The sequence below is a fragment of the Euleptes europaea genome, chromosome 8 (assembly GCF_029931775.1).
Source record: "Euleptes europaea isolate rEulEur1 chromosome 8, rEulEur1.hap1, whole genome shotgun sequence".
Classification (NCBI taxonomy): Eukaryota; Metazoa; Chordata; class Lepidosauria; order Squamata; family Sphaerodactylidae; genus Euleptes; species Euleptes europaea.
In genome coordinates, this window is record NC_079319.1 from 15772374 (window position 1) to 15798546 (window position 26173).

The 26173-nt window shown below is 46.7% G+C and overlaps 1 protein-coding gene across 1 annotated transcript; it reads right to left on the minus strand.

The window, feature by feature from the left end:
• Positions 1-3658: 3658 nt before the first annotated feature.
• Positions 3659-16025, minus strand: CCN3 (cellular communication network factor 3). Its single transcript, XM_056854684.1, has 5 exons — positions 15921-16025; positions 14926-15148; positions 9266-9517; positions 5341-5552; positions 3659-3929 (listed from the first exon to the last, which is right to left on the minus strand). The coding sequence occupies exons 1-5, from the start codon at positions 16023-16025 to the stop codon at positions 3660-3662; spliced, it is 1062 nt and encodes a 353-aa protein (XP_056710662.1). The 3' UTR covers position 3659.
• Between the last annotated feature and the right edge of the window lie 10148 nt (positions 16026-26173).

Consider the following 26173-nt stretch of genomic DNA (forward strand, 5'->3'; position numbering starts at 1 on the left):
CTGGCCCAAAATCTCCCAGCAAGCTTCCATGGCAGAGGTTTGAACCTAGGTTTCCCAGATCCTAGTCCAACATGCTGACCACACCACCACACTGGCTTCAAGCTCCTTTCTTCCCAAATTCCAAGAACAGTCTTCCCCAAGTCTATTGTGAATCGATACAGGCCTACTACCTGGGTACCACCTGCTTCAAGATCTTATCTATCAGTGACTTCATACCCACCTCGCAGTTTCCTTATGTCCCCCACCCAACAAGTATGCAAAGTGTAAAAATGCACCAATTCCATAGAATGGTAACTCGATACAAACACAACCGTATTGGCAGGTGAGGAAGGTGAGAGCCAGCGTGGTGTAGTGGTTAAGAGCGGTGAACTCTAATCTGGAGAACCGGATTTGATTTCCCACTCCTCCACATGAGCAGTGGATGCTAATCTGGTGAACAGGATTTGTTTCCCCACTCCTACACATGAAGCCTGCTGGGTGACGTTGGGCTAGTCACAGCTCTCTCAGCCCCACCTATCTTACAGGGGTGTCTGTTCTGGTGAAGGGAAGGTGACTGTAAGCCGGTTTGATTCTTCCTTAAGTGGTAGAGAAAGTTAGCCTATAAAAACCAACTCTTCTTCTTTCACATCTGCTTACCAGTATGCACACTTAGGATTGCGGCCTGAAGCTTTAAATAAATGACTCTGCCATCTTCTCAAGAGCTCAAAAGTCAGCAGCCAAAAGGACTTCAAGTGACTCAATTTGGCCTTTTCCTTCAGATTAACAATGAAAAGACTTTTCAGACTGGTTCACAACAAGAGTTCGGTCACAAGTCAAGAGGACATTTTAATCAGTAATGCTTGAACTTTGAGAAAAATAAGATTATACTATGTAGGCTTTCTATTTACATTGCTGTTTCTATAAAACAGAGAACTACATTGAAGAGATTTACAAGTTTGCTTTCTCACCCATGACACAGTCCAATCCACATGCTTCACAGTACAACATGAAGTGACACCACTGGCTAGACCACTGGGGCAATGGCAGCCCAGTTTAAGTTGAAACACCCTATGTGAAGAGCTAGACCATTCATGCTTCAAGTAGCTCAATTCACAGGACAAGTCCACACGAATCACTCTCTGAGTTGACCTTTGCAGCACATCTAGGGATCTTCCAACTCCTGACCCTGCTTGAACATGATCAGGACACAACGAAGGATCCACCAAGCCAGTTCAAAGTGGGAAGACCAACTGGGAAAAGTTACCATGTTTTGGGTTGGCCTCAAATTTTCAGAGCTGGCTTCAGGAAAAGTAAGAACGTAAGAGCCACTCTGGATCAGACCAAAGGTCCAACTGGTCCAGCGTTCTGCCCACACAGTAGCCAACCAGCTTCCTCTAGGAAGCCCAGAGACAAACACTGCAACAGCATTACTCTGACCATGCTCCCCAGCAACTGATTTAAAGAGACGAGGGCCATTTATTCATGGGAGGTTTTGCCTTGGATTTGCCTCTCTAGATGCACATTTTCCCCATCCAAATTCTCAAAACTCTGCATGGGGGCTTATTGTTAAGTTCTGAAAATTTGGATGGGGAAAATATGCATCTAGAGAGCAGCAAACCCAAGGCAATATGTCCCATGCATAAATGGCCATAGTGCCTCTGGTACTGGAGGGAGTAGCTATCCACCATGATTAGTAGCCATTGATAGCCCAGTCATCCATGAATTTGTCCATTCCTTTTAAAGCCTTCCAAATTGGCGGCCATCACCACATCCTGTGACAGTGAGTTCCACAAATTAACTATATGCTGTGCATATAAATACTGCCCTTTGTCTGTCCTGAATCTCTCACCCTTCAGCGTCAGCGGATGACCCCAGGTTCTAGTATTATGGGAGAGGAAGAGGTTCTCTGTTCATTCTCTCCATGCAATGCCTAATTTACAAACCTCTATCATGTCTCCCCGTACCATTTTTCTAGGCTGAAGAGCTCTAAGCATTTTAACCAATCCTCACAGGACAGCTACTGTACCCACCTGATCAATTTGGTTGTAGTTGTTGGAGGGGTAGCGCAGAATCTCACTACACTCCTTTCCCCAGCGGCAGAAATGCCTTGAAAATGGCACCATACTTAAACCTTATCATCTATTCCTGATATTGGTGCCATCTTGGAGACATCTTATGGCCAGCAGAGAAAGAGGAATAAAGGAATAGAGGGAGAAATATGGGCAAAGCTATATGGGCAGCAGTTGCTGCCTAGAGAAAGGAATGGGGGTTAAGTGCTCGGTTGACCAGTGTAATTCTTAGCACTGACACACTATGAGTTTTGTCCTTTCTAACAACTACTTTTGGGTTCCTACCATGAAGAAACAGATCCTGAGGATGCCTGCCTAACTGGGCTTTATTAACAGTGTATCCCAACCTCTTCTTTGAAATTGTTTCCAACACTCACAGTAGTGTATTCAAAAATGTATTAGTATATACATAAACATACATTTAATGCTGGTTGCAAATTAATGGTACATTTTACATTTATATTACAATTCTTACAAATAAACACCTTCTGATACAAAATACATGGAAACTATTGTTTTTTTCTCTTTTATGTAACACATCTTCATATATCACAAGTCAACGTATGTATGAATATGTTCCATTAAGATCAATTGCAGGTACCATACAGCAATAATTATTAAGAATTATATATGGCTTTGTAAAATTGAAAGATATAAAAATACTTGATTTATTTATTCTTTGCAATTTTGTTAGAAAGACTGTTCTGAGGAAGTTAACCTCGATGAAACAAGTACAACCTAGGAGCTTGTTAACTGAAACACGAAGTTAACCTGTTATACAAAGGAAGCAATTTGCTACTTGTGATATAAGAAGAAGAATTACATAAAAGAAAAAAGTGTTTCCATTAATTTTGTATTAGGTGTTTATTTGTAAGAATTGTATTACAAATGTAAAATGTACCATTAATTTGCAACTAGTATTAAATGTATGTTTATGTATATACAAATACATTTTTGAATACACTACTGTGAGCGTCGGACACAATTTCATATACGTGGTTGGGTACCAGCTGATGCACTGTTAGTTCTGCACATTTGTTACCTGACTCTCCCCTTTATTATTTAACTGGGCTTTTTACCAAATTTAAAAGTATAGCCCTGTCACGCCACACCAGCATGTTGTGCTTAACTTCTCTTTGTAGTTAAATAGGGGTAACGATAAGGCTTGAGAAATAGAAACAGCATGCCTGTGGCACTTAGAAAATAATTTGTTTTGGGGAAAAGAATATGGAAATCCGGCTAGAGATGAGCTAGTACATGAATGAGCAGGAAATTTTAGTGCCTGCAGTTTCTAGGAATTTCTTATATGTCAAAACCCACGTTGAGTTGCTATGTCCTCTCCCCGCCCTCACTCACGGGTAATAAGTTTACGCATGGAGAAATGATTTCTACATGCATGAGAAATGATTTCAAGGAACTCCACAGGCGCCAAAAGGAAACAGAGCCTCCACCACTCCATAAAAAAGAAGTGATAATTAGAAGGAAAAGGGGGTCAACATTACCCATTGGGTGTCTCCAACACGTCATATAAAACTTAAGCTTTTTAAATTTAAATATTCCCCACTCCCCATGGAAGTCATTTTTCAAGTCCCTGTTTTTATTCGGCCCTCTTCAGTGGCGCCGCCTGAAGAAAGTGTTGTAATCCTGAGGACAGCTGCCATGACAAACACAGGTAGCGATCGACATTACAGGGTGCTTGACGGTGCCTCCTTGGGGACAGCGGAACTCGACATGGATGGTTTTGGTGCTGTGAGGAGTGCAACATCGTCCGTCGTTGCAGACCCCACAGTAACGGGGCTTGTACATCTGGATGCTGGTACAATTCTTGTACTCCAAGCGGACGGCTCTTAGGGACTTCTTGGTTCGGATGCACTTTTTGCCCTTCTAAAAAAGGGACAGGGTGTTACACAACAATCATGGTTATACAAACAAGGCTGTTCATAATACTAGAACATGGGGTCATCTGCTGAAGCTGGAGGGTGACAGATTCAAAACTGGTAAAAGGAAATACTTCCACACACAGCACATAGTTAAATTGTGGAACTCCCTGCCCCAGGATGTGGTGATGGCTGCCAACTTGGAAGGCTTTAAGAGGGGAGTGGACATGTTCATGGCGGAGAGGGCTATCCATGGCTACTAATCAAAATGGATACTAGCCATGATGCATACCTATTTTCTCCAGGATCAGAGGAGCAAGCCTATTACATTTGGTGCTGCTGCAGTCATCTTTTTTGTGGGCTTCCTAGAGGCACCTGATTGGCCACTGTGTGAAAAGCCTGTTGGACTTGATGGGCCTTGGTCTGATCCAGCGTGGCCTTTCTTATGTTCTTATGCTGCATTTGAGCCACTGGAGAGTCTGTGCTTGCCCCCTTCTGCCCAGACCTCTTACCTTCATTAGAAAAATCAGTCTGCTACCAGCATAAACTGGACTGGTTGGGTCTTGCAGCAATCATGGATCCATGCCCCCCTTCTGCTAACTGTGCAGAGAGTTAATTGGTTGGACCTAGTGGCAATCAGGAAGCCATCTCACTGCCACAACAGCAATACCCATTGTTACAAATGAAAAACAGGTTTTTTTAAAAAAGGTGTTCAATAAATGATTACCTGGGATAAACAGGCCCCTGAATTTAAAGTGGGAAAATATGGGGCAAGGGCCAAAAATCCATGCTGGCTTTGGAATCAGGAATGCAGCTTAAGAGTGGGACAGAAACACGACTTGCCCTGCAAGAAAATGTACTGGGCCCAGTAGGGTGTAAAGCAGGGGTGGGGAACCTTTTTTCTGCCAAGGGCCATTTGGATATTTATGACATCATTCGCGGGCCATACAAAATTATCAACTTAAAAATTAGCCTGCTATATTTGGTCAAACACTTAGCCAAGAGGCACAACCGGAGATGGCTCGAAGTATCTGCCACATAGAGCAACTTGCTTTTGAGCTCTGCCGTCCCCAGCTGGGCCCAAGAGATTCAGGCAGGAAAGCATCCTTCTGAGCTAGAGATAAGCCAGGACCCATGGAGGGCCTGACCACATGATTTCGCGGGCCTTATACGGCCCCCGGGCCTGACGTTCCCCACCCCGTGTAAAGTCTCTGTGCACCCTCCCACTATTTCCACGATCAACTTCCAAGAAATTTTGGGTAGACTACTAGCAGTAGAGGCAGGATGAAGCCACCTATCACTCATGACAGTCATTGCTGTCTAGCCCAAGTCTGTGTTCAATGCACAATCTTCCTTTTACGAGCAATCCACACAAAGCCCCCCATGTGAGGAACTCGTCAGAAGGCAAGCCCTACCTTATCCGGCGGCCGGCGGCCATTTTCACAGGGCCGCACCTCACAGAGTCTGGTCTGCTTCACCATCTCGCACATCGGGTTCTTGTTGGTGACGCGAGTGGAGACTCCCATCCCACAAGTTGTGGAGCAGGCACTCCATTCCGTTGTCTGCTCGATGCAGTTAGAGCCCGAATCAGACCCATCGTCGCCCAGAGTGGCTTCTGGCCTGTATGCTGGGCAAAACAACCAACGCGACATAAGTGGAAAATTTGCAGCTCGCATTCGTCATAGCCTTCAGCGTATTGGCCTTTATTACATCAGGAATAAGGAGCCATTTGGAAACCTTGAAATATTGCCACCTAGTTCAGGAGAATCGCTGCAAGCCAAGGCCATGCTGTGGGGAGATGGAGGCAATCCTGCCCACCACCCACCCCACCAAGCCGTGGAAGGGGGAAGAGGGCCTTGCCAGAGCATCTCTCAGGGTTGCCACTTGCCACAGTAGACCCTGTTGCTGTGGATGTCAGGGCTACTTGGTGCCCCTGCATCTCTGGCACCCTCGGCAATTGCCTAGATATTCTTGGTGGATGGCCCAACCCTGACACAAAAGAAGTCATTGAACCATGCTTGTTTTGTGTCATGGGGCAGCCTGCTGAGGCTTCCTCAGATGAGGACCTTGAAGCAGCAGGCAGTGGAAGGAAGGAACAGCAGCAGGCTGAGCAGTCACAGACAGTTGAGTTCCCTCCGTGCCTACAACTGCCCAGAGCGGGACTCACCTGTGTCAGAGGACCAGCCACAGGCAGTGTCACCAGAAAGCCCCTCCAAAGCTGCTGGAGCAGAGGTGCCAAAGATTCAGAGCACTCCTACATGAGCGTAGAAGGAGTGCTGGACTGCAGGCCCAGCAAAGAGCACTCTCTGCTGAGAGTGATGAGACTAATGAGCTGCACCCAGCAGGGAATGCCGAGTCAGAGGAACAAGCAATAGCTGGTTGACCCTAGGCCTATTTAAGCAGGCACTTGCATCGAGGCCAGTGTGGGAACAACTTGTTACTGCCACCCTGGGTTTTCTCTTTGGACTCTGATATCTTCGGATACTCTTATGACCTTGACTTTAAAATGGACTTTGACTTGGCATTTGGATTTTGCTTCTGATACTGACTTTGGACCCAGACCTGGAACAGCCTAGCATTGACCCTCGAACTGCTATTCGCCTGCATTACCCGCCTCTGGCCCTCAAGTCTGCCTGCAGTCAGGACATTTTGCCAGGAAAGGCTCATCAGTGCTTAGGTTTCCGGTGTGCACGGTCCCATTTGTCATGATATCCAAATGCAATTGCCTGGACGAACTTGGCTTCTCTGGGTTTAAGTGCCAATTTATAGGGAAGAAACAGACTCGGGTCTGTCCAGGTGGCTGTACTTGGTCATCTCCACAACGAACTGGGAGAAGACTTCTGAAACCCGGAAGTAATCAAGGACTCTCCAGACACAAAAGGAGGGAGCAAACATGCCTGCAACTATTAACCAGATTCATGCCCATCACAAACAGGCAGAGGGTCATTTGTGGTATCTGAATGCTTCACCTCCTACCTCCCCTTTTGCCAAGGCAACTAACTTACAAGTGCGACAACCTCCATTCAGTGTAACACATCTTCCCTCCTTCACAACCTTCCCAGCCACGGCACGCTTGTTTACTCGGTTTCCGGATCAGCTTTTTATGTAAATGTAGTAAGTACCAGCAAGAAAAGAAAAAAAACTTAATTGCTTTATGTCCAGAGCCATAAAGCAATTTCATTAAACAGGCTATTGTTGAACAGTTTTGTAAAACATCGCTTTGGCCAATTGTGAGAACTGCACCCTGTCGAGACAACCAGAGGGGTTTATGACCTGGTTCGGTGACATCACCGCATACGCTGAAGCTGTAACATGTAAACATTACCAAACTTTATGAGCAGATGAGAGTAGTGTTATGAAACACACTGGAAGGAGTAAGAATGAGAATCGACCTTGGAATGTGTTTGAGAGTGTAGGTACGTATGATTTCAAATGGCTTTTGGACTTATTGGGTTGTATCCTTCTGGCCCACTCAATTAAGGACAGTATGTTCCAGCAACACGAGGCTGATATGAGAAGCTCTTCCTCTGGTGGAACGCACCACCCTTAGCTGAGTAATAGAGCATATCGAAATGACCACTAGGAAGTCGGATTAAAAACATGTTTTAAGATGTTTTTCCCCCAACAGAAATGAAAATGTTTTTTGACTTATGCAAGCAGGGGCTCGGATCCACCAGAGACTTCCACCGGTGGAAAGGATTTCCACAGATAGAAAGAGGTTTTCTTTAATAAGTTCCCACCTCCCTCTGCAAACCAAAACGCTTCTCCAAATGACGATCCTGTGGAAGAGGGAAGGTAATTGGGGGGTGGGGGTCAGAGGGGTGCAGCAGAACGGAGCCATCAGCAGAAATCATCCATTCTTCTTTCGGTGGAAATCCTCTGTGGGATCTAAACCACGGATCACAACGTACAAGCTTTCAAGTTACAATTTACTTCTTCATTGGACAGAATGGGTGCTGGGCCCAAGTCTCATGAGTAGCCTGTCACAAGAGAAACTCTCTCCTCTATCACCTCAGATTGTGAACTACTGAACACTCCCCTCTCTTCCTTCATAGGCAATACACTGGGGAACTTGCTTATACCCTGGAAATCTTGGTCTCTACGATCCTACTAAACACATGAAGCTGCTTTATACCCTTGGTCTATCAAAGTCAGTATTGTCTACTCAGACCAGCAGTGGCTCTCCAGGGTCTCAGGCAGAGGGCTTTCCACATCACCTAGTCCCTTTAACTGGAGATGCTGGGGTTTGAACCTGGGACCTTCTGCATGCCAAGCAGATGCCACTAAGCCACTGCCCCTCCCCATGTTCATGGACACGTTCATGGAGGATAGGGCTATCCATGGCTACTAATAAAATGGATACTAGTACTGGACTCAAATCTAGCCAACATGGCTACCCACTGGAAACTGAACATGAGTTTTCTAGCCATTTCAGGAAATGAATGGATGAAATCGTTTTGCTAATTTCCAAATATCAGTCTGATTTATCTCAGTAAATAAAGGTTCCAGAAAGGAAGCCCATCAAACTGGATCAAGTTTAAGCAATTCAGATGGAATATAGTCACAGCCGGGAGGCTTCCATGGTTTTAAAGCTTTTATTAGACTGCTGACTTCCCTTTTTGTAACTACTTTCCTTTTTTTTGTAATACTGCACAAAATAAATAATTTACTCCCTGGATAAAACAGCTAGTGACACTTTGAGAAGCGGATACTAGGTTATCTGCGGTCAGGTAGATCAGTGAATTGCGTGAGAGATGTGGCAACTTTTCTCTCTAGTGTCAAGAAAAATTAATTTTCATCTCCCCCCCCCCCGTTTTTTTCAAGTGTGAAATGATAGATGAATAGGCAATGGCTGTTAAATCTAGGGAAAGGAAATAGTTTTGGAAAGAACACAGACATTACCAGCTGGACCAAAGGAGAGCCAGCATGGTGTAGTGGTTTGGAGCGGTGGAGTCTGATCTGGAGAACCGTGTTTGATTCCCCACTCCTCCACATGAGCGGCGGACGCTAATCTGGTGAACTGGATTTGTTTCCCCACTCCTACACATGAAGCCAGCTGGGTGATCTTGGGCAAGTCACAGCTCTCTCAGTCCTGCCTACCTCACAGGGTGTCTGTTGTGGGGAAGGGAAGGTGATTGTAACCCAGTTTGATTCTCCCTTAAGTGGTAGAGAAAGTCGGCATTTAAAAACCAACTCTTCTCATGAGCATAGGTCAAGGGAATATTTTTAATTCCCTTTTTTGTATAGGACACGTAAAAGATTTGTCACCGATCTCTTCGGTCAAATTCTGCATTTGCAAGAGGGTACTACACAAGCAGCTTCCAACCCCGAAGCTCTCACCTGCCATCTCCAAGCCTCCCAAGTCCATGTCTTCCTTAGAGTCGCAAGCCCACTGCTCACAGCACTCCGTGGGGACTTCAATTTTCCTAGGGAAGGGGCACTCCGGGCCAGGAAGCAAGAGGTCCAGGTTACAGCGTGGCACACAGCCGATCTGTCCATCCCTGCATGTACAGTGATATTTACAGTTTGGCTGGAACGTCTCGCCACTCCGGTAAATCATCCCATCGAACACGCAGTTGTCTCCATCAAGGTCTGAGGGCAAGAAAAGAAAGAGATCAAATTGCACCTCAGTTCGGCATATCAAGTACTCAGCTACCATTCCACTATGAGAAGGAGGGGCTGTGGCTCAGTGGAAGAGCATCTGCTTGGCATGCAGAAGGTCCCAGGTTCAAGCCCCAGCATCTCCAGTTAAAGGGACTAGGCAAGCAGGTGACGTGAAAGACCTCTGCCTGAGACCCTGGAGAGCCGCTGCTGGTCTGAGTAGACAATACGGACTTGGATGGGCCAAGGGTCTGGTTCAGCATAAGGCAGCTTCATGTGTTAAGAACATAAGAAAAGCCCTGCTGGATCAGACCAAGGCCCATCAAGTACAGCAGTCTGTTCACACAGTGGCCAACCAGTACTATACTTCTGTTGGCCTATAAATCTGCAATAAGAAATACTGCAGAATATTAAATTCCATTTAATCCATTTTTTCCCCCAATTATATGGACATTTTTGAGAGGCATGTAGCCAGCCAGGGCAGGGTCAGTCCTCGTCAGTACTTGGATAAGCTATCCTTTGACGCCATTCCCATCACCAGAAAATCACAGATTACGTAGGATTGGTTTCATTCTTGTAACTAGAATGAAATATGAAGTCAGAAGGATATGAATCTGCTTGTGCGTGTGTGTGTGTGTGAAGTGCTGTCAAGTCGCTTCCGACTTATGGTGACCCTATGAATTAATGACCACCAAAACATCCTCAACAAGAGGCTGTTAATTTGCTCAGATTTTGCAAACAGAGTCGTGGCCTCCTTGACTGAGTGCACCTCATGCTGGGTCTTCCTCTTTTCCTGCTGCCTTCAACTTTTCCTAGCGTTATTGTCTTTTCCAGTGACTCTTATCTTCTCATAATGTGACCAAAGCACAATAGACTCAGTTAAGTCATTTTAGCTTCTAGGTACAGTTCAGGTTCAATTTGATCTAGAACCCACCGATTTGTCTTTTTGGCAGTCCACAGTATCTGTACTCTCCTCCAACACCACATCTCAAGTAAATCAACTTTCTTCCTTTTAGAAGAAAAGTTGGTTTTTATACCCTGCTTTTCTCTACCTTTAAGGAGTCTCAAAGTGGCTTACAATCACCTTCCCTTCCCCTCCCCGCAACAGACACCTTGTGAGGTAGGTGGGGCTGAGAGAGTTCTGAGAGAACTGTGACTAGCCCAAGGTGAGCCAGCAGCCTTCATGTGGTGGAGTGGGGAATCAAACCTGGTTCTCCAGAATAGAGTCCTCCACTCATTTGGAGGAGTGGGGAATCAAACCTGGTTCTGTGGATTAGAGTTCGCCACTCTTAACCACTACGCCATGCTGGTTTTGAATCTGCCTAGGTTGTAGCACTTACTCCAGGTACAGCGTTGGTTTCTGTGCAAAGGTCTTACCTTTCTACCTATGAACTGGGTCAAGGTGCCCACACTGAATTTACACAGAAAATACCCCATGAACAAAGAACAAGTGACATTCCATACTTGAGAAGTTATTGAACAGTTTGGGTCAAGAGGGAAGGTGGATTATGCTTTGGGCTGTCCCTGGCTGGCTACATGCCACTCAAAAATGTCCATATGTCCTTTCTAAAAAGGGGGCCTCCGTTACCCCTCAGAATCTGGACACCCACTGGCATTGTGGAATGAAAGCCCGATACATTTAGAAGCTAGCTTTGAACATTCATGTCTTTTCACAGTTTTGATTACAACAGCCACGCTGCTTAAAGTCTCAGGTTGATTTATTTATTTGTTACGTTCGATTTCTATCCCGCCCTCCCTGACCGAAGCCTGTTAAGTACTTTCGGTTTCCAAATGTTTAGTTATCTTCAAATGGAACATATCGTTCAAACAACATGCATTCACTATGCTGCTGTATGCCTTTGCCCTGGTATGCTAGAAACCAAACCTGCATGTTTTAGCATAAGCTTTAGCATAAGTGATGGTATCGCTTTACTCTGCTCTGGTTAGACCTCAACTAGAGTACTGTGTTCAGTTTTGGGCACCACAATTTAAGAAAGCTGTAGACAAGCTGGAACGTGTCCAGAGGAGGGCAACAAAGATGGTGAGGGGTCTGGAGACCAAGTCCTATGAGGAAAGGTTGAAGGAGCTGGGTATGCTTAGCCTGAAGAGGAGAAGACTGAGAGGGGATATGATAACCATGTTCGTTAAGTACTTGAAGGGCTGTCATATAGAGGAGGGTGCCGAGTTGTTTTCTGTTGCCCAAGAAGGTCGGACCAGAACCAATGGGTTGAAATTAAATCAAAAGAGTTTCCGTCTAAACATTAGGAAGAATTTTCTAACAGTTAGAGCGGTTCCTCAGTGGAACAGGCTTCCTCGGGAGGTGGTAAGCTCTCCTTCCCTGGAAGTTTTTTAAGAAGAGGTTAGATGGCCATCTGTCAGCAATGCTGATTCTGTGACCTTAGGCAGATGATGAGAGGGAGGGCATCTTGGGCATCTTCAGGTCACTAGGGGTGTGTGGGGGGGGAGGTAGTTGTGAATTTCCTGCATTGTGCAGGGGGTTGGACTTGATGGCCCTGGTGGTCCCTTCCAACTCTATGATTCTAGCTCTCAAGAATGCAGAAAGTGCTTATATTAAAAAACATTGAAAATGCAAGCCCATAGGCATCTTTGTAGCTTATGATTTGCTGCGTGAAATCAATGGGTTCTGGGAGGCATAACTCTGCTCAGGATTCCACTGGAAGCCTGCACAACTGCCTGCTAATTTGGCATCTACCATGTTTGCGGAGAACTAGAAGGCAATCCTTTGAACACATGAAGCTGCCTTCTACCAAATCAAGACCCTTGGCCCATCCAAGTCAGTAATGTCTACTCAGACCAGCAGCGGCTCTCCAGGTTCTCAGGCAGAGGTCTTTCACATCCCCTGCTTGCCTAGTCCCTTTAACTGGAGATGCTGGGGCTTGAACCTGGGACCTTCTGCATGCCAAGCAGATGCTCTACCACTGAGCCACGGCCCCGACTCTCCCTCCTTTGCATGATTGCACCATGATCATTGGGGCTTATGCCAAACCACACACAATGTGGGAGATCCATCTTGGGATTGCTAGATCTTTTAAACTTTTATTTTAAAGCAGCCGGAAGGGGGAAGAAGGCAAGGCAGCGCCGAGAAAGGAATTAACCCTAAATTACAGACAGTTTTCCTGATCGAGGTGACTAAAGTGTCGTCAAGTTGAAGCTGAGTTATGGTGACCCCGTAGGGTTTTCAAGGCAAGAGATGTTCAGAAGTGGTTGGCCATTGCCTTCCTCTGCATAGCGACTCTGGACTTCCTTGATGGTCTCCCATCCAAGTACTGACCAGTGCTGATCCTGTTTAGCTTCCAAGGTCTGAGTCTGAGCTAGCCTTTGCCATTTCTATATTAAACCCCCCCAGTCAATACCAGCCTTATGGAGAAAGAAATAGAGGGAAAACACCTATTTTACCTCGCCCTGAGGGGCCAATAGCGGCTTTTGGGGGGCACCTCAATCAGTAGAAGGGTACAACTGCTTTTTCAGAAGAATTTCGCCCATCCCATTACTTTGGTGGCACGCAAACTGAGCTACAGGCCAAGAAGCCCAAATCTCACCTGCAGCCGCCGCCAGACTCCAGGCAGCCATAGAAAAGCCATTCTCCCTTATTAGAAAATAGTAGTGGCCCGCCTTACAAGGCTGTTGTAAGGTTTATAATGACAAGCGCATGTAGATACTTTAAACAGGGTAAAGCACTGCATAAAGTCTAAACGTTCTTGCATTCTTGCAAGCAGGACCCTGGAGAGGTGGGTGCACAAATTCCTTCAATAAAATATTAAGCAACAAGGGAGGAAAACGGCTTAAGCAGACACAAGCTTGTTACTGTGAAGCTCACAACAACTTTGCATGGTAGGTTAGCATTATACACAGATATGCAACTGCATACTCAAGCAAGAGGTGAGTGGAAGGTGAATCCGGTCAGACCGCTGGGCTACCAAGTTCAGCATGCAGGGGACTGAACCTGGAACCATCCGCATGCAGCACAGATGCTCTACCCCTGAGCCTAAGCCCCTCTCCAAAGAGAGATCTGTCAACACAGGTGCCTTATACCAAGTCAGACCAGGGGCCCATCAAGGTCAGTGCTGTCTACTCTGAAGGCAGTTTTCCAGGGTCTCAGGTCATAGTTTTTCACATCATCCTGGAGATGCCAGGGATTGAACCTGGGACTTTCTGCATGCTACGCAGATGCTCTACCCATGACCCACAGGCCCTTCCCAAGGTATATGATGAAGAAGAGTTGATTTTTATACCACGGTTTTCTCTACCTTTTAAGGAGAATCAAACCAGCTTACAATCTCCGACCCTTCCTCTCCCCACAACAGGCACCTTGTGAGGCAGATGGGGCTGAGAGTTCAGAGAGAACTGTGACTTGCCCAAGGTCACCCAGCAGGCTTCATGTGGAGGAGTGGGGAATCAAATCTGTTTCTCCAGATTAGAGTCCGCTGCTCTTAACCACTATGCCACACTGGCTCTCCTTTTGCAGACACAACACAAACCTGGGCGATACCCTTATGGGAGACCCGCTGGGTACCATGTGGAGTTCCACAACGGGAGTAAGGTACCACCAGCACACTGGTCTACCAGTGCCAGCATGGTTAAGAGCAGTGGGCTCTGATCTGGAGAACTGGGTTTGATTCCCCACTCCACCCAAAGCCAGCTGGGTGACCTTGGGCGAGTCACAGTTCTCTTAGAGCTCTCTCAGCCCCACCTACCTCACAGGGCGTCTGTTGTGGGCAGGGGAAAGGGACCGTAAGATGGATGGATTCTTCCTTAAGTGGTAGAGAAAGCCAGCATATAAAAACCAACTCTTCTTCTTCTATCTTGCGAAAGACAGGGTGCGCATTCAGAGGTGATGCATGGGAGATTTTGCCTTGGATTTGCCACTCTCTAGATCAGTGGTTCCCAACCTTTTTTTGACCAGGGACCACTAGGACTTTTTTGTTCGGTGCAGGGACCCCAAGGTTCAAAATAAAAATTCTGGGAATTTGAAAATAAACTTTAATCATAACTGTTAGTTAAACATTAAACTTAGAATTATATTTGAATACATATATTTTATAATAGAGAACTTTTAATTGAAAATATTAATTTATCATGGGTTTATAACTTTGTTTTGCGGACCTTAATTGAGTTCTCGCGGACCCCTGGGGGTCCATGGGCCCCTGGTTGGGAACCAGTGCTCTAGATACACATTTCCCCCATCCAAATTCTCAAAACTCAAAAATAAGCCCCCGCTCCCCGTAGAGTTTTGAGACGCTGGAGGGGAAAAACGCGTATCTAGAGAGCGGCAAATCCAAGGCGAAACCTCCCGTGCATAAACGGCCTTGGCTTCAGAGGCGCTCAGCTTTGCAGCGCCCAGGGAGGGAGGGAGGGAGGGTGGCGAGCTGGCCCCTTACCCATGCAGATGCTCAGGTCCGCCGCCGTCCCCGCGCCGCGGTGGCAGTAGAGGCCGCGGCTCTCCTGGCAGGGCAGCAGCTCCGAGCATCTCTCCCCCCGCTGCCGGGCGCAAACCGGGCAACAGGCGCAGCCGTCCAAGACCGTGGGCACGCCGGGGGCGCAGGCAGGCGGCTCCGCGGGGCATCGGCACGGCAGCGGGCACTGGGGCTCCTGGCCGCACACCTGCAAGGGGAAGAGAAGGAGAGCTGGTTTTTCGATGCTGACTTTCTCTGCCACTTCAGGGAGACTTTGGCCATTTATGCACGGGAGGGGTTGCTTAGGATTTGCCACTCTTTAGATGCGCATTTCCCCCATCTAAATTCTCAAAACTCAACAATAAGCCCCCATGCAGAGTTTTTTAGAATTTGGATGGGGAAAATGTGCACCTAGAGGGCAGAAAATCCAGGGCAAAACCTTCCGTGCATAAATGGCCTCAAACAACCGCCTTCCCTGCGACAGGCACCCTGTGAGGTGGGTGGGGCTGAGAGAGCTGTGACTAGCCCAAGGTCGCCCAGCTGGCTTCCCGTGTAGGAGCGGGGAAGCCCACCCAGTTCACCAGATTAGGGTTCGCCTCTTCTGGGGAGGAGTGGGGAATCCAACCCGGTTCTCCAGACCAGAGTCCACCGCTCCAAACCACCGCTCTTAACCACGACACCGGCTCTCCACCACTTAAGGAGGGCTCAAACCGGCTTACAATCACCCCTTCCCCTCCCGCAACAGAGGCCCTGCGGGGTAGGTGGGGCTGAGAGAGCGTGACTAGCCCGAGCTCACCCAGCTGGCTTCGTGCGGAGGAGTGGGGGAACCAAATCCAGTTCGCCAGATTAGCCTCCGCCGCTCATGTGGAGGAGCGGGGACTCGAACCCAGAGCCCACCGCTCCAAACCACCGCCCTTCCCCACTACACCACGCTGGCTCTTCAGCAGAAAGGGGGAGAGAAGCAAAGAAAGCAGATTCACCGTGCGCAGGAGCAGGAGGAGGAGCAGCGCCGCCCCAGGCCGGTCCCGCCCGCCCCGCAGAGGAGGCACAGGCGGCAGCTCCGCTGGGCTCCCCCGTCCGCCCATCTCCAGGCCCCGGCGAGCCCACGCGCGGACAGCCGCCGGGGCCGGTTTATATACAGCGCCTCGGCGATCCCCGGCCTCCTATTGGACGAATGGCCCCGGGGCCGCCGGCCAATCCCGCGCCGGGGTGTCAAATTCTTCTCTCCCCCCCCCATCTTTTGGCGACGCGAGTTGGGTTGCTTCGGAGCGTGGGTCAATGCACGGGAGGTTTTGCGTTGGGTTGGCTGCTCTCCGGATGCCCCATTTCCCCATGGGTATGTGAAGTGCCGTCAAGTCGCTTCCGACTCATGGCGACCCTATGAAGGAAAGTCCTCCAAAATGTCCTATCTTTGACAGCCTTGCTCAGGTCTTGCAAATTGAAGGCTGTGGCTTCCTTTATGGAGTCCATCCATCTCTTTGGGTCCATCTCTTTGTTGGGTCTTCCTCTTTTCCTGCTGCCCTCAATTTTCCTAGCATGACTGCCTTTTCCAGTGACTCTTGTCGTCTCATGACGTGACCAAAATACGACAGCCTCAGTTGAGTCGTTTTAGCTTCTAGGGTCGGTTCAGGCTTGATTTGATCTATAACCCACTGATTTGTGTCCCCCCCCAATATTATTTGCCCATGTGTGTGTGTTAAGTGCCTTCAAGTCGCTTCCGACTCATGGCGACCCTATGAAGGAAAGTCCTCCAAAATGTCCTATCTTTGACAGCCTTGCTCAGGTCTTGCAAATTGAAGGCTGTGGCTTCCTTTATGGAGTCCATCCATCTCTTTGGGTCCATCTCTTTGTTGGGTCTTCCTCTTTTCCTGCTGCCCTCAATTTTCCTAGCATGACTGCCTTTTCCAGTGACTCTTGTCGTCTCATGACGTGACCAAAATACGACAGCCTCAGTTGAGTCGTTTTAGCTTCTAGGGTCGGTTCAGGCTTGATTTGATCTATAACCCACTGATTTGTGTCCCCCCCCAATATTATTTGCCCATGTGTGTGTGTTAAGTGCCTTCAAGTCGCTTCCGACTCATGGCAACCCTATGAATGAAAGTCCTCCAAAATGTCCTGTCTTTGACAGCCTTGCTCAGATTTAGCAAATTGAAGGCTGTGGCTTCCTTTATGGAGTCCATCCATCTCTCGTTGTGTCTTCCTCTTTTCCTGCTGCCCTCAATTTTTCTAGCATGACTGTCTTTTCCAGTGACTCTTGTGGTCTCATGACGTGACCAAAATACGACAGCCTCAGTTGAGTCATTTTAGCTTCTAGGGTCGGTTCAGGCTTGATTTGATCTATAACCCACTGATTTGTCCCCCCCCTATTATTTGCCCATGTGTGTGTGTTAAGTGCTCGACCCTATGAATGAAAGTCCTCCAAAATGTCCTATCTTTGACAGCCTTGCTCAGGTCTTGCAAATTGAGGGTTGTGGCTTCCTTTATTGAGTCCATCCATCTCTTGTTGGGTCTTCCTCTTTTCCTGCTGCCCTCAACTTTTCCTAACATGACTGTCTTTTCCAGTGACTCTGGTCTTCTCATAATGTAACCAAAATACGATAGCTTCAGTTTAGTCATTTTAGCTTCTAGGGTCAGTTCAGGCTTGATTTGATCTGTAATCCACTGATTTGTTTTTTGGTCGTCCACGGTATCCGTAACACTCTCCTCCAACACCACATTTCAAAGGAATCGACTTTCTTCCTATCAGCTTTCTTCATTGTCCAGCTCTCACACCCATACACAGTAACAGGGAATAAGATGACATGAATTAACTTGATCTTGATGGCCAATGACACATCCTTACACTTAAGAATCTTTTCTAGCTCCTTCATGGCTGCCCTTCCCAGTCTCCTTCTGATTTCTTGGCTGCACTATCCCTTTTGGTTGATGATGGAGCCAAAGAATAGAAAGTCTTCTACAATTTCAATTTCCTCATTGTCAACCTTAAAGTTGTGAGGCTGGTAAGGCTGAAAAATAGCATACCTTTGTAGTAGGGTTGCCAACCTCCAGGTACTAGTTGGAGAGCTCTTGCTATTACAACTGATCTCCAGCCGACAGAGATCCGTTCACCTGGAGGAAATGGCCACTCTGGCAACTGGACTCTGAAGTCCCTCCCCGCCCCAACCCCGCCCTCCCTGTCAAACCTAACCTGTCACAAAAGTAAATAAAGAAAAGATCCTATAACTGAGGAACAGGTGGTCAACTTCAGCATTGGTCAGGAGCATAGTTTGCCATCACCTTTTCATTTCTCCTTTCCCAAACTGCTTCAACCTCCATGCTTCAGTATCCTGAACCCCTCAGATGAGCATCATGGCAAGATGTCATCCATTTTTAAAAATGGACTCCCTCTGGAATTCTCATGTTGGTGTGTGTGTTTTAAGAAGTTAGGGTTGCCAGGTCCCTCTTTGTCACTGGCGGGAGGTTTTTGGGGTGGAGCCTGAGGAGGGTGGGGTTTAGGGAGGGGAGGGACTTCAATGCCATAGTCCAGTTGCCAAAGTGGCCATTTTCTCCAGGTGAACTGATCTCTATCGGCTGGAGATCAGTTGTAATAGTAAGAGATCTCCAGCTAGTACCTGGAGGTTGGCAACCCTATAAAAAGCGGTGAATATATCTTCTGCACACTGGAATAGCTTGATAATTTTGTTTTGGGCCATTCTTTTCTCTGAAGTCTTTGCACTTCCTCCCATTATGTTTCTCCCATTTTGTTTTTGTTTAAAAAAGAAAAAGACTGAGCGACACATTTGGTTTCTCGCTGCTTCCTAGGCCCTCTCAGTCCCATATGTGGAAATGGAATATAACACTCCTAGCATGGGACTGGGTCAACCTTCAAGGTAGCAATAAGAATGAAATATGTATCCTTTAATTGTGAGGACAGGCAAGCTGCCTTCTTGAAGTGGGAGGTTGACACTTCAATTTTTCTTTCAGTCACAAAAACTTTACAAGTCGTTATTATTTCCTCATTTTATACAGGGGTAGCCCTGGCCTGCCTGATCTCATCAGAACTCAGAAGCTAAGCAGGGTTCGCCCTGGTTAGTACTTGGAAGGAAGACCACCAAGGAAGTCCTGGATTGCTACACAGAGGAGGGGAATGGCGAACCACCTCTGAATGTCTCATGAACTTGTCCAAGACCTCCTGGGGGTATTCATAGCAGAGTTAGGGATACAAGCCCCGCTTCCCCCAGAATTAACAACTCTATTTGCTAGACCTTAAAGGGTGGCATTTTAGATTTTATTCATTAATTTGTTTACTAACTTTATTTATAGTCCACCTTTCCGCTGAGACTACCAAGTGGCTTACAAAACTGAAAAACTATGCAATTAAAAAAAAAACAGTGTAAAACACTCTGTAAACAATGCAGTTAGACTGGATTCAAAATTGGAAAACAAGGCAATAAAAACAGGATAAGACACAACATAACCTGTTCTACTTATTTTTTTATTACCTGCATTTGTTTTTGTTGCTGCGACTCAAGATGGATCACTCAGTTAAAAATAACGCACTAAGAATAATATAAAACCCGCAGCCAACGATGATTACAACTGGGTGGCAAAATTAGAGAACAAGGCACGAAAATAGTACAGTGCGCACAAATAACGTAAGGGCAAAACTTTGCAAAACTGTCAAACAATACAATGAAAAAGCAGTGCGATACATACAAGAAATGGAATGACGAACGCTGACTAGATTTCACAGATGTGAAACAACCTTATTCCCTCCTATAAAAACACCCTCCTGAACCATTTTTGTTTTACGCACTATGCGGAATCACAAAGGTGTGGGAGCTTTCTGGATCTCATCCGGGAGGTCATTCAGCTGGGTGGGGGCCACAACAGAGAACTGCTCTTGATCATCTGACTCATTTGCAGGATGGCCCCTTCAGATGAGAAAGCTCTCCTCCTCATGTGTGAAGTGGCTGTAGTGGAGTGTATCAACTTGATGCTGTAGTTTTGCTGGCCAAAAACCTGCTCTGGTCACTGGTGTGGGCTGTTGCATAAAATGGTACTTGGAAGGCTTGAAGAGGGGAGTGGACATGTTCATGGAGGAGACATGTTCATGGGTACTAGTCAAAATGGATACTAGTTGTATACATAACACCAGTCATGATGCATACCTATTCTCCCCAGGATCAGAGGAGCATGCCCGTTATATTAGGTGCTGTTGAAGACAGGCAGGACAATGCTGCTGCAGTCGTCTTCTTTGTGGGCTTCCTAGAGGCACCTGGCCACTGTGTGAACAGACTGCTGGACTTGATGGACCTTGGTCTGATCCGGCATGGCCTTTCTTATGTTTTTATGTAGCTCCCACTGTTAAAATGGAGCGGGACGCTTCTTGTTACAGCCTAGCCAATATGGTGAGAGACAGACTTGCATCCGGTATTTCTCCAGAATTTAATGGACCAACGTACAGGAAGGATGCTTTGTGTAAACACTGGATTGCAATGAACACTCATGTGACTCTGCCCTGTACACAATTTCCATGTTCCATAACACTAAAGACACTTTACAGCCAAAAAGGAAGCTTCAACTCATAGATGTTGTGACCTCAAGGATACATTGGAGAAAGCAAAACAACATTTATTCTTGTTTGATGCAAATTGATAATGGTTTTAATAATCCTTTGCATTTATGCAGCACTTTCTGAATTTTGCAAGTTCTTCACATATATTATCCCAGCAATCCTGACCACTACCCTGCAAACTTGCATCACTGCAGACAGAAGCATTGTGGTGGTGACCTGTGGGACCAGAACAGAGGGCTGCCTTTGTATTTTCTTCTGTCAAATGTTGCAGGATATGAACTTCCCCGGCAAGCAAGGCTGTATGTAGCCAAGGGGGTAGAGGTGAACCTACTGTGGGTAGTCCAGGGTTCAGAAGGATGAGCAGATCTCAGGGCTGTCATGGTGAGATATCCCCGCCCCCCAAGAGGGCCCTGAATCAAAGTTGGACCTGGGAGATTTTCTCAGTATCCTGGCTTGGCATTAACACCACCCAGACATTTAATGCAAATTGTATTCGTTATGCAAAGTTGTACTAAAATAGGTTTCCAGAGTTGACTTTGGTGGTGAACTAGTTTCTCATTCCTGAGGTAAAGTAACTCTCCTCAGAATATCAATGTGTCCTTTTCCCCTTCCCCCCCTCCTCCAGAGTAATTACTTTGTGTAAGAATGCACAATAATGCCAGCAGTTTCCAAACCTCTCTCTCTCTCTCTCTCTCTCTCTCTCTCTCTCTGTCTTGGGGTGGGGGGTGGGGGTGACTTTCTTAGGCACTTGGGAGAGGGGGGGTGGAAATACAATTTTCCAATGGGATAGCAACTGAATCAATATGAATTCTAGCACAGAGGAGCATTTGGGCTGAAATCCCAAGAATTTCACTAAAACTGGGTCATGCATCAGTCCCAGAATGAAAATGCAGGAACAAAGCCCACTGCGGGCTGCAGCAGTGGTTGGCGCATCAGGCCTGAGTATGGGAAAGTACAATTTAAAGATTTGCATAATTCCATGAATTCTCCTGGGTGGCCCTGAGTATGTTGTTCATTCTTGGTCTAACCTACTTTACAAGGTTGTTCTGAGGTTAAAGTCAGTTGCAGCATAAACCTATGGGATTTAAATGGAGTAACCCTGCATAGGTTCATTGCTTTAGTAGGGTTTCCAGGTCCCTCTTTGCCACCGGCAGGTGTTTTGGGGGCAGATCCTGAGGAGGGTGGGGCTTGGGGAGGGACTTCAGGGCCATAGAGTCCAATTGCCAAAGCAGCCATTTTCTCCAGGGGGAACTGATCTCTATCGACAGGAGATCAGTTGTAATAGCAGGAGATCTCCAGCTAATACCTAGAGGCAACCCTATACTTTAGGCTTAGCCTTGAGCTCTTTGGGGGAAGGTGGGGAGGGTACAGTATTGCAAAAATATTTAAACAGGCAATAGAAATCTTGCAAAGCTGCAAGATAGATACTCTGAAAGCTGTTTCTATAAGACATAAGACATAATACAAGCCTTTATTGGCATATAATTGCCAGGGTTTCTATAAGAAAAATTCTATACCACTTAATAGTCTTAAAACTTCTATGGAACTTTTTAATATAAATATAGCAATTCATAGTAATCATTAAAAAATATGAATACATGAAGTTACCATACACTGAACCTGATAGGGTTGCCAGCTCCTGGTTGGAAAATACCTGGAGATTTTGGGAGTGGAGCCAGAGGAGGGCGGAGTTTGGAGAGGGGAGGGACTTCAATGCCATACAGTCCAACTGGCAAAGCGGCCGTTTTGTCCAGGGGAACTGATTTCTATCACCTGGAGATTGGTTGTAATAGCAGGAGATCTCCAGCCACCACCTGGAGGTTGGCAACCCTAGAATCCGACCATTGGTCCATCAAAGTCACTCTTGTCTTCTCAGAGTGGCAGCAGCTTTCCAGGATCTCAGGGCACAGGTCTTTCACGTCACCTACTGTGGTGGAAAGTGCTGTCAAGTCACAGCTGACTTATGGTAACCCCTTAGGGTTTTCAAGGCAAGAGAGACTTTCAGAGGTGGTTTGCCATTGTCTGCCTCTGCAGAGAAACACTGGACGTCCTTGTTGGTCTCCCATCCAAGCACTAACCCTGCTTAGCTTCCAAGATTTGATGAGATCAGGCTAGCCAGGGCCATCCAGCTCAGGGCGCATCATCTAGTATTTGTTTTGTTTAACTGGAGATACTGGGGGTTGAACCTGGGACCTTCTGCATGCAAAGCAGATGCTTAGGGTCACCAGCCTCCAGGTACTAGCTGGAGATCTCCTGCTATTACAACTGATCTCCAGCCGATAGAGATCAATTCACCTGGAGAAAATGGCCGTTCTGGCAATTGGACTCTATAGCATTTGAAGTCCCTCCCCTCCCCAAACCCCGCCCTCCTCAGGCTCCGCCCCCAAAACCTCCCACTGGTGGTGAAGAGGGACCTGGCAACCCTACAGATGCTCCACCTCTGAGCCTCAGCTGCTGAAAACTATGCTAATTGAGACTTTGATTTTGGAACGTTTCGTGAAAAAGCGCGCCTATAAAAAGTAGATGTTACAATGGGCAAAAACGCATGGTCGTTTTATCCTCCTTTAATCCCTGTTTTAGCCAGGACTGAACTCACATTAGGCGAAACGCATGGGTTCGATCCTGGATTAATCCTGGCTGAAACAGGGATTAAAGGAGGATAAAGCGACCATGCGTTTTCACCCAATGTTTGCAGAAGGTCTGTAAAGTGGTTCCTTTAAAGACTTCTTGAAACGTTAACAACTTCGCTGGCCTCGAGCCCAGTTTCACTTACTGGGGGGGCGGGGGAGGTGTTGAAGGATATTTTACCTTTTATAGACAGCAATTTACCTTTTATAGACAGATGGACTCTTAATCATGTCTCTTTGTGTCTTTAACATGTTTCAAAGGGCTAATGGTATTACAGAGGACCAGGGTGTGCTAAGGCCTGTGGGCCGGATCCAGCCCCTTGGGAGCTCTTATCTGGCCCTAGGGTTGCCAGCTCTGGGTTGGGAAATACCTGGAGATTTTGGGGGCGGAGCCTGAGGAGGGAGGGGTTTGGCCATTGGACTTCAATGCCATAGAGTCCAATTGCCAAAACAGCCATTTTCTCCGGGTGAACTGATCTCTATTGGCTGGAGATCAGTTGTAATAGCAGGAGATCTCCCGCTAGTACCTGGAGGTTGGCAACCCTATTCAGTGGGGATCCCAAAGGGCCACAGTCGTCCCTCCATTTTATCCTCACAACAACCCTGAGCTCATTCCCAGTTGGGATTTGTTCTTTCTTTACTTCCGTGGTGATGTTTTTATTACGTTTTTTCGTTCCTGTTGCACTGTTTTGCAACACAGAAACAAAAGATCCATAGAAACCTCCTCAAAATGAGCCATTTGGATGCCAAAATTGTAAAACACTTTCAAAAAAATGTTTTTCATTACATTACACAAAGGGGCTTCTTGCTATTCTTGTTGTGGTGGTGGTTTCCATGACGTAACTAATGGATGCATTTTTCCTAATATCACCAAATCTCAGGGCTGTGAAAATGTGTACCCAAGGGACTCTAAAAAAAATCCCCTCCCAATATTCAAAAAAGTGTGTGTGTGGGGAATCCTGAAAGTAGAACACCCATACCCAGTCTCTGCATCAGATTTCTCAAAGATCAAGCTTCTATCTAGGGTTGCCAACCTCCAGGTGGTGGCTGGAGATCTCCTGCTATTACTACTGTTCTCCAGCCGATAGAGATCAGTTCAGCTGGAGAAAATGGCCACTTTGGCAATTGGACTCTATGGCATTGAAGTCCCTCCCCTCCCCAAACCCCGCCCTCCTCAGGCAAAGAGGGACCTGGCACCCCTACTTCTATCCAAAGAGGATTCTGGAGGTGGGGAGGACCATGAATCGATTGCAAAATCCACCCAAATAAGTAGGGTTGCTAACCCCCAGGTAGTTGCTGGAGATCAGCTATTACAACTGATCTCCAGCCGATAGAGATCAGTCCACCGGGAGAAAAGGACCGCTTTGGCAATTGTACTCTATGGCACTGAAGTCCCTCCCTTCCCCAAACCCCGCCCTCCTCAGGCTCCACCCCAAAAACCTCCTGCTGGTGGTGAAGAGGGACCTGGCAACCCTACAAATAAGACTTTGCAACCATCTCTGTATGACTGACAAGGTGTCCTAGTTCATTGCCTTTTGACCTCACTATTTAAAGTTTTTGTACCCACCCATATATACACCACCGAAGGACATGCTTGTATCTAAAGAAGTTGATTGAAGTCTACAAACACTTCAGATGTGTTAGTATTTTAAGTTGCTGCAAGACTCCCTTTATGTCTCTGAAAATGTCTACTTCTGCCCATGTCGGGCGACCTTGAGCCAGTTGCTCTGGTTGCTTCCAGAAGGGGGCAGTAAAAGCCGCCACCATTTTGGAAACACTGTTGTGGAATGGTGGTAGAGGTGGTAGAGGCAGGCAGGAATGGCAGTCACATGTCCCATGCCCACTGCTTGCTAGGGTTGCCAACCTCCAGGTGGTGGCTGGAGATCTGAACTCCTTGGAGAGCTATCCTTGCCCTTCGTTTTCCGGTCATCTGAACTCCTTGGAGAGCTATCCTTGCCCTTCATTTTCCTGTCATCTAGTCCAACATATTTTTCAGGCTTTTGTAGTGTTCCATAAAACCTACAATACCTGTTTTCTCTAGACCAGCCACAGACTAGCAAAAGCAAATGGCACCAGGGTTCAAAGTCATGTGAAGCTTTTTAAAACGGCCTTGGTTGTGAAAATCTTGACAAATCACGCAGCAAATTATTTGTGAGGCATCTGGCTGTGGCAAATGAGACTCCAAACCTCAACATTGTCTTAATCAATACAAACCTAATCTAGATCCAGAACTGAATATTTGCTTCCTTGACCTACCTCCATCTATAACACATCCAAGCTGAGTAGTGATAGTTCTGAATCAAGCTATGCCAAGGTATTAGAGAGCACAAGGGGGAGGGGTCTCTGCCCTGCGTTAGAAAATAAATGTCTCACACTCTGTAATTTATTGTTAACCCAAATGCATATGTCAGCACTTTTAAAAATCTTTCTTCCTTTCTTCCTTTCTTCCTTCCTAAGATCCAAAGGTCCTTAGATTAGGTGGTAAAGATGTATGGTTGCCATTTCTGCTTCAGAATGTTACAGTCTCTTGGATTGAGCCACAAATCCAGCTAGATTTGCATTCTTATTCCAGTAGAAGCCAGAGGCTTCTGGGGAATTTAAAGGCAAGACAAGAATGTGACCGTCCTCCTCTGTTTGTTTCCCCAAGCTAACCCAATCTTATCAAACCTCCAAAGCTAAGCAGGGTCAGCTCGATTAGTATTTGGATGGGAGACCCCCAAGGAAGTCTAGGGTTGCCTCACAGAGGCAGGCAATGGCAACCACCTTTGTTCGTCTCTTGCCTTGGAAACCCTATAGGGTTGCCTTAAATTGGCTGCAAATTGAAAGCACTTCACACACACAGCCTTTGAAATTAACCAGTAATAGGGGCTTCCGTTTAGATATTATGGCTAATAACTACTGGTAGCCCTATCCTCCAGCGTGGTGTAGTGGTTAAGAGTGGTGGTTTGGAGCGGTGGACTCCAAGAACCAGGTTTGATTCCCCACTCCTCCACATGAGCGGCGGAGGCTAATCTGGTGAACCGGGTTGGTTTCCCCACTCCTGCACATG

Excerpts from the sequence above, each read along its gene's own strand:
- CCN3 (XM_056854684.1), bottom strand. The coding sequence starts at position 16,025 with ATGGGCGGACGGGGGAGCCCAGCGGAGCTGCCGCCTGTGCCTCCTCTG. Across the intron at positions 15,149-15,920 it reads TCCTCCTGCTCCTGCGCACG|GTGTGCGGCCAGGAGCCCCA; the intron begins GTGAATCTGCTT and ends TTCCCCTTGCAG. Across the intron at positions 9,518-14,925 it reads GGACCTGAGCATCTGCATGG|ACCTTGATGGAGACAACTGC; the intron begins GTAAGGGGCCAG and ends TCTTGCCCTCAG.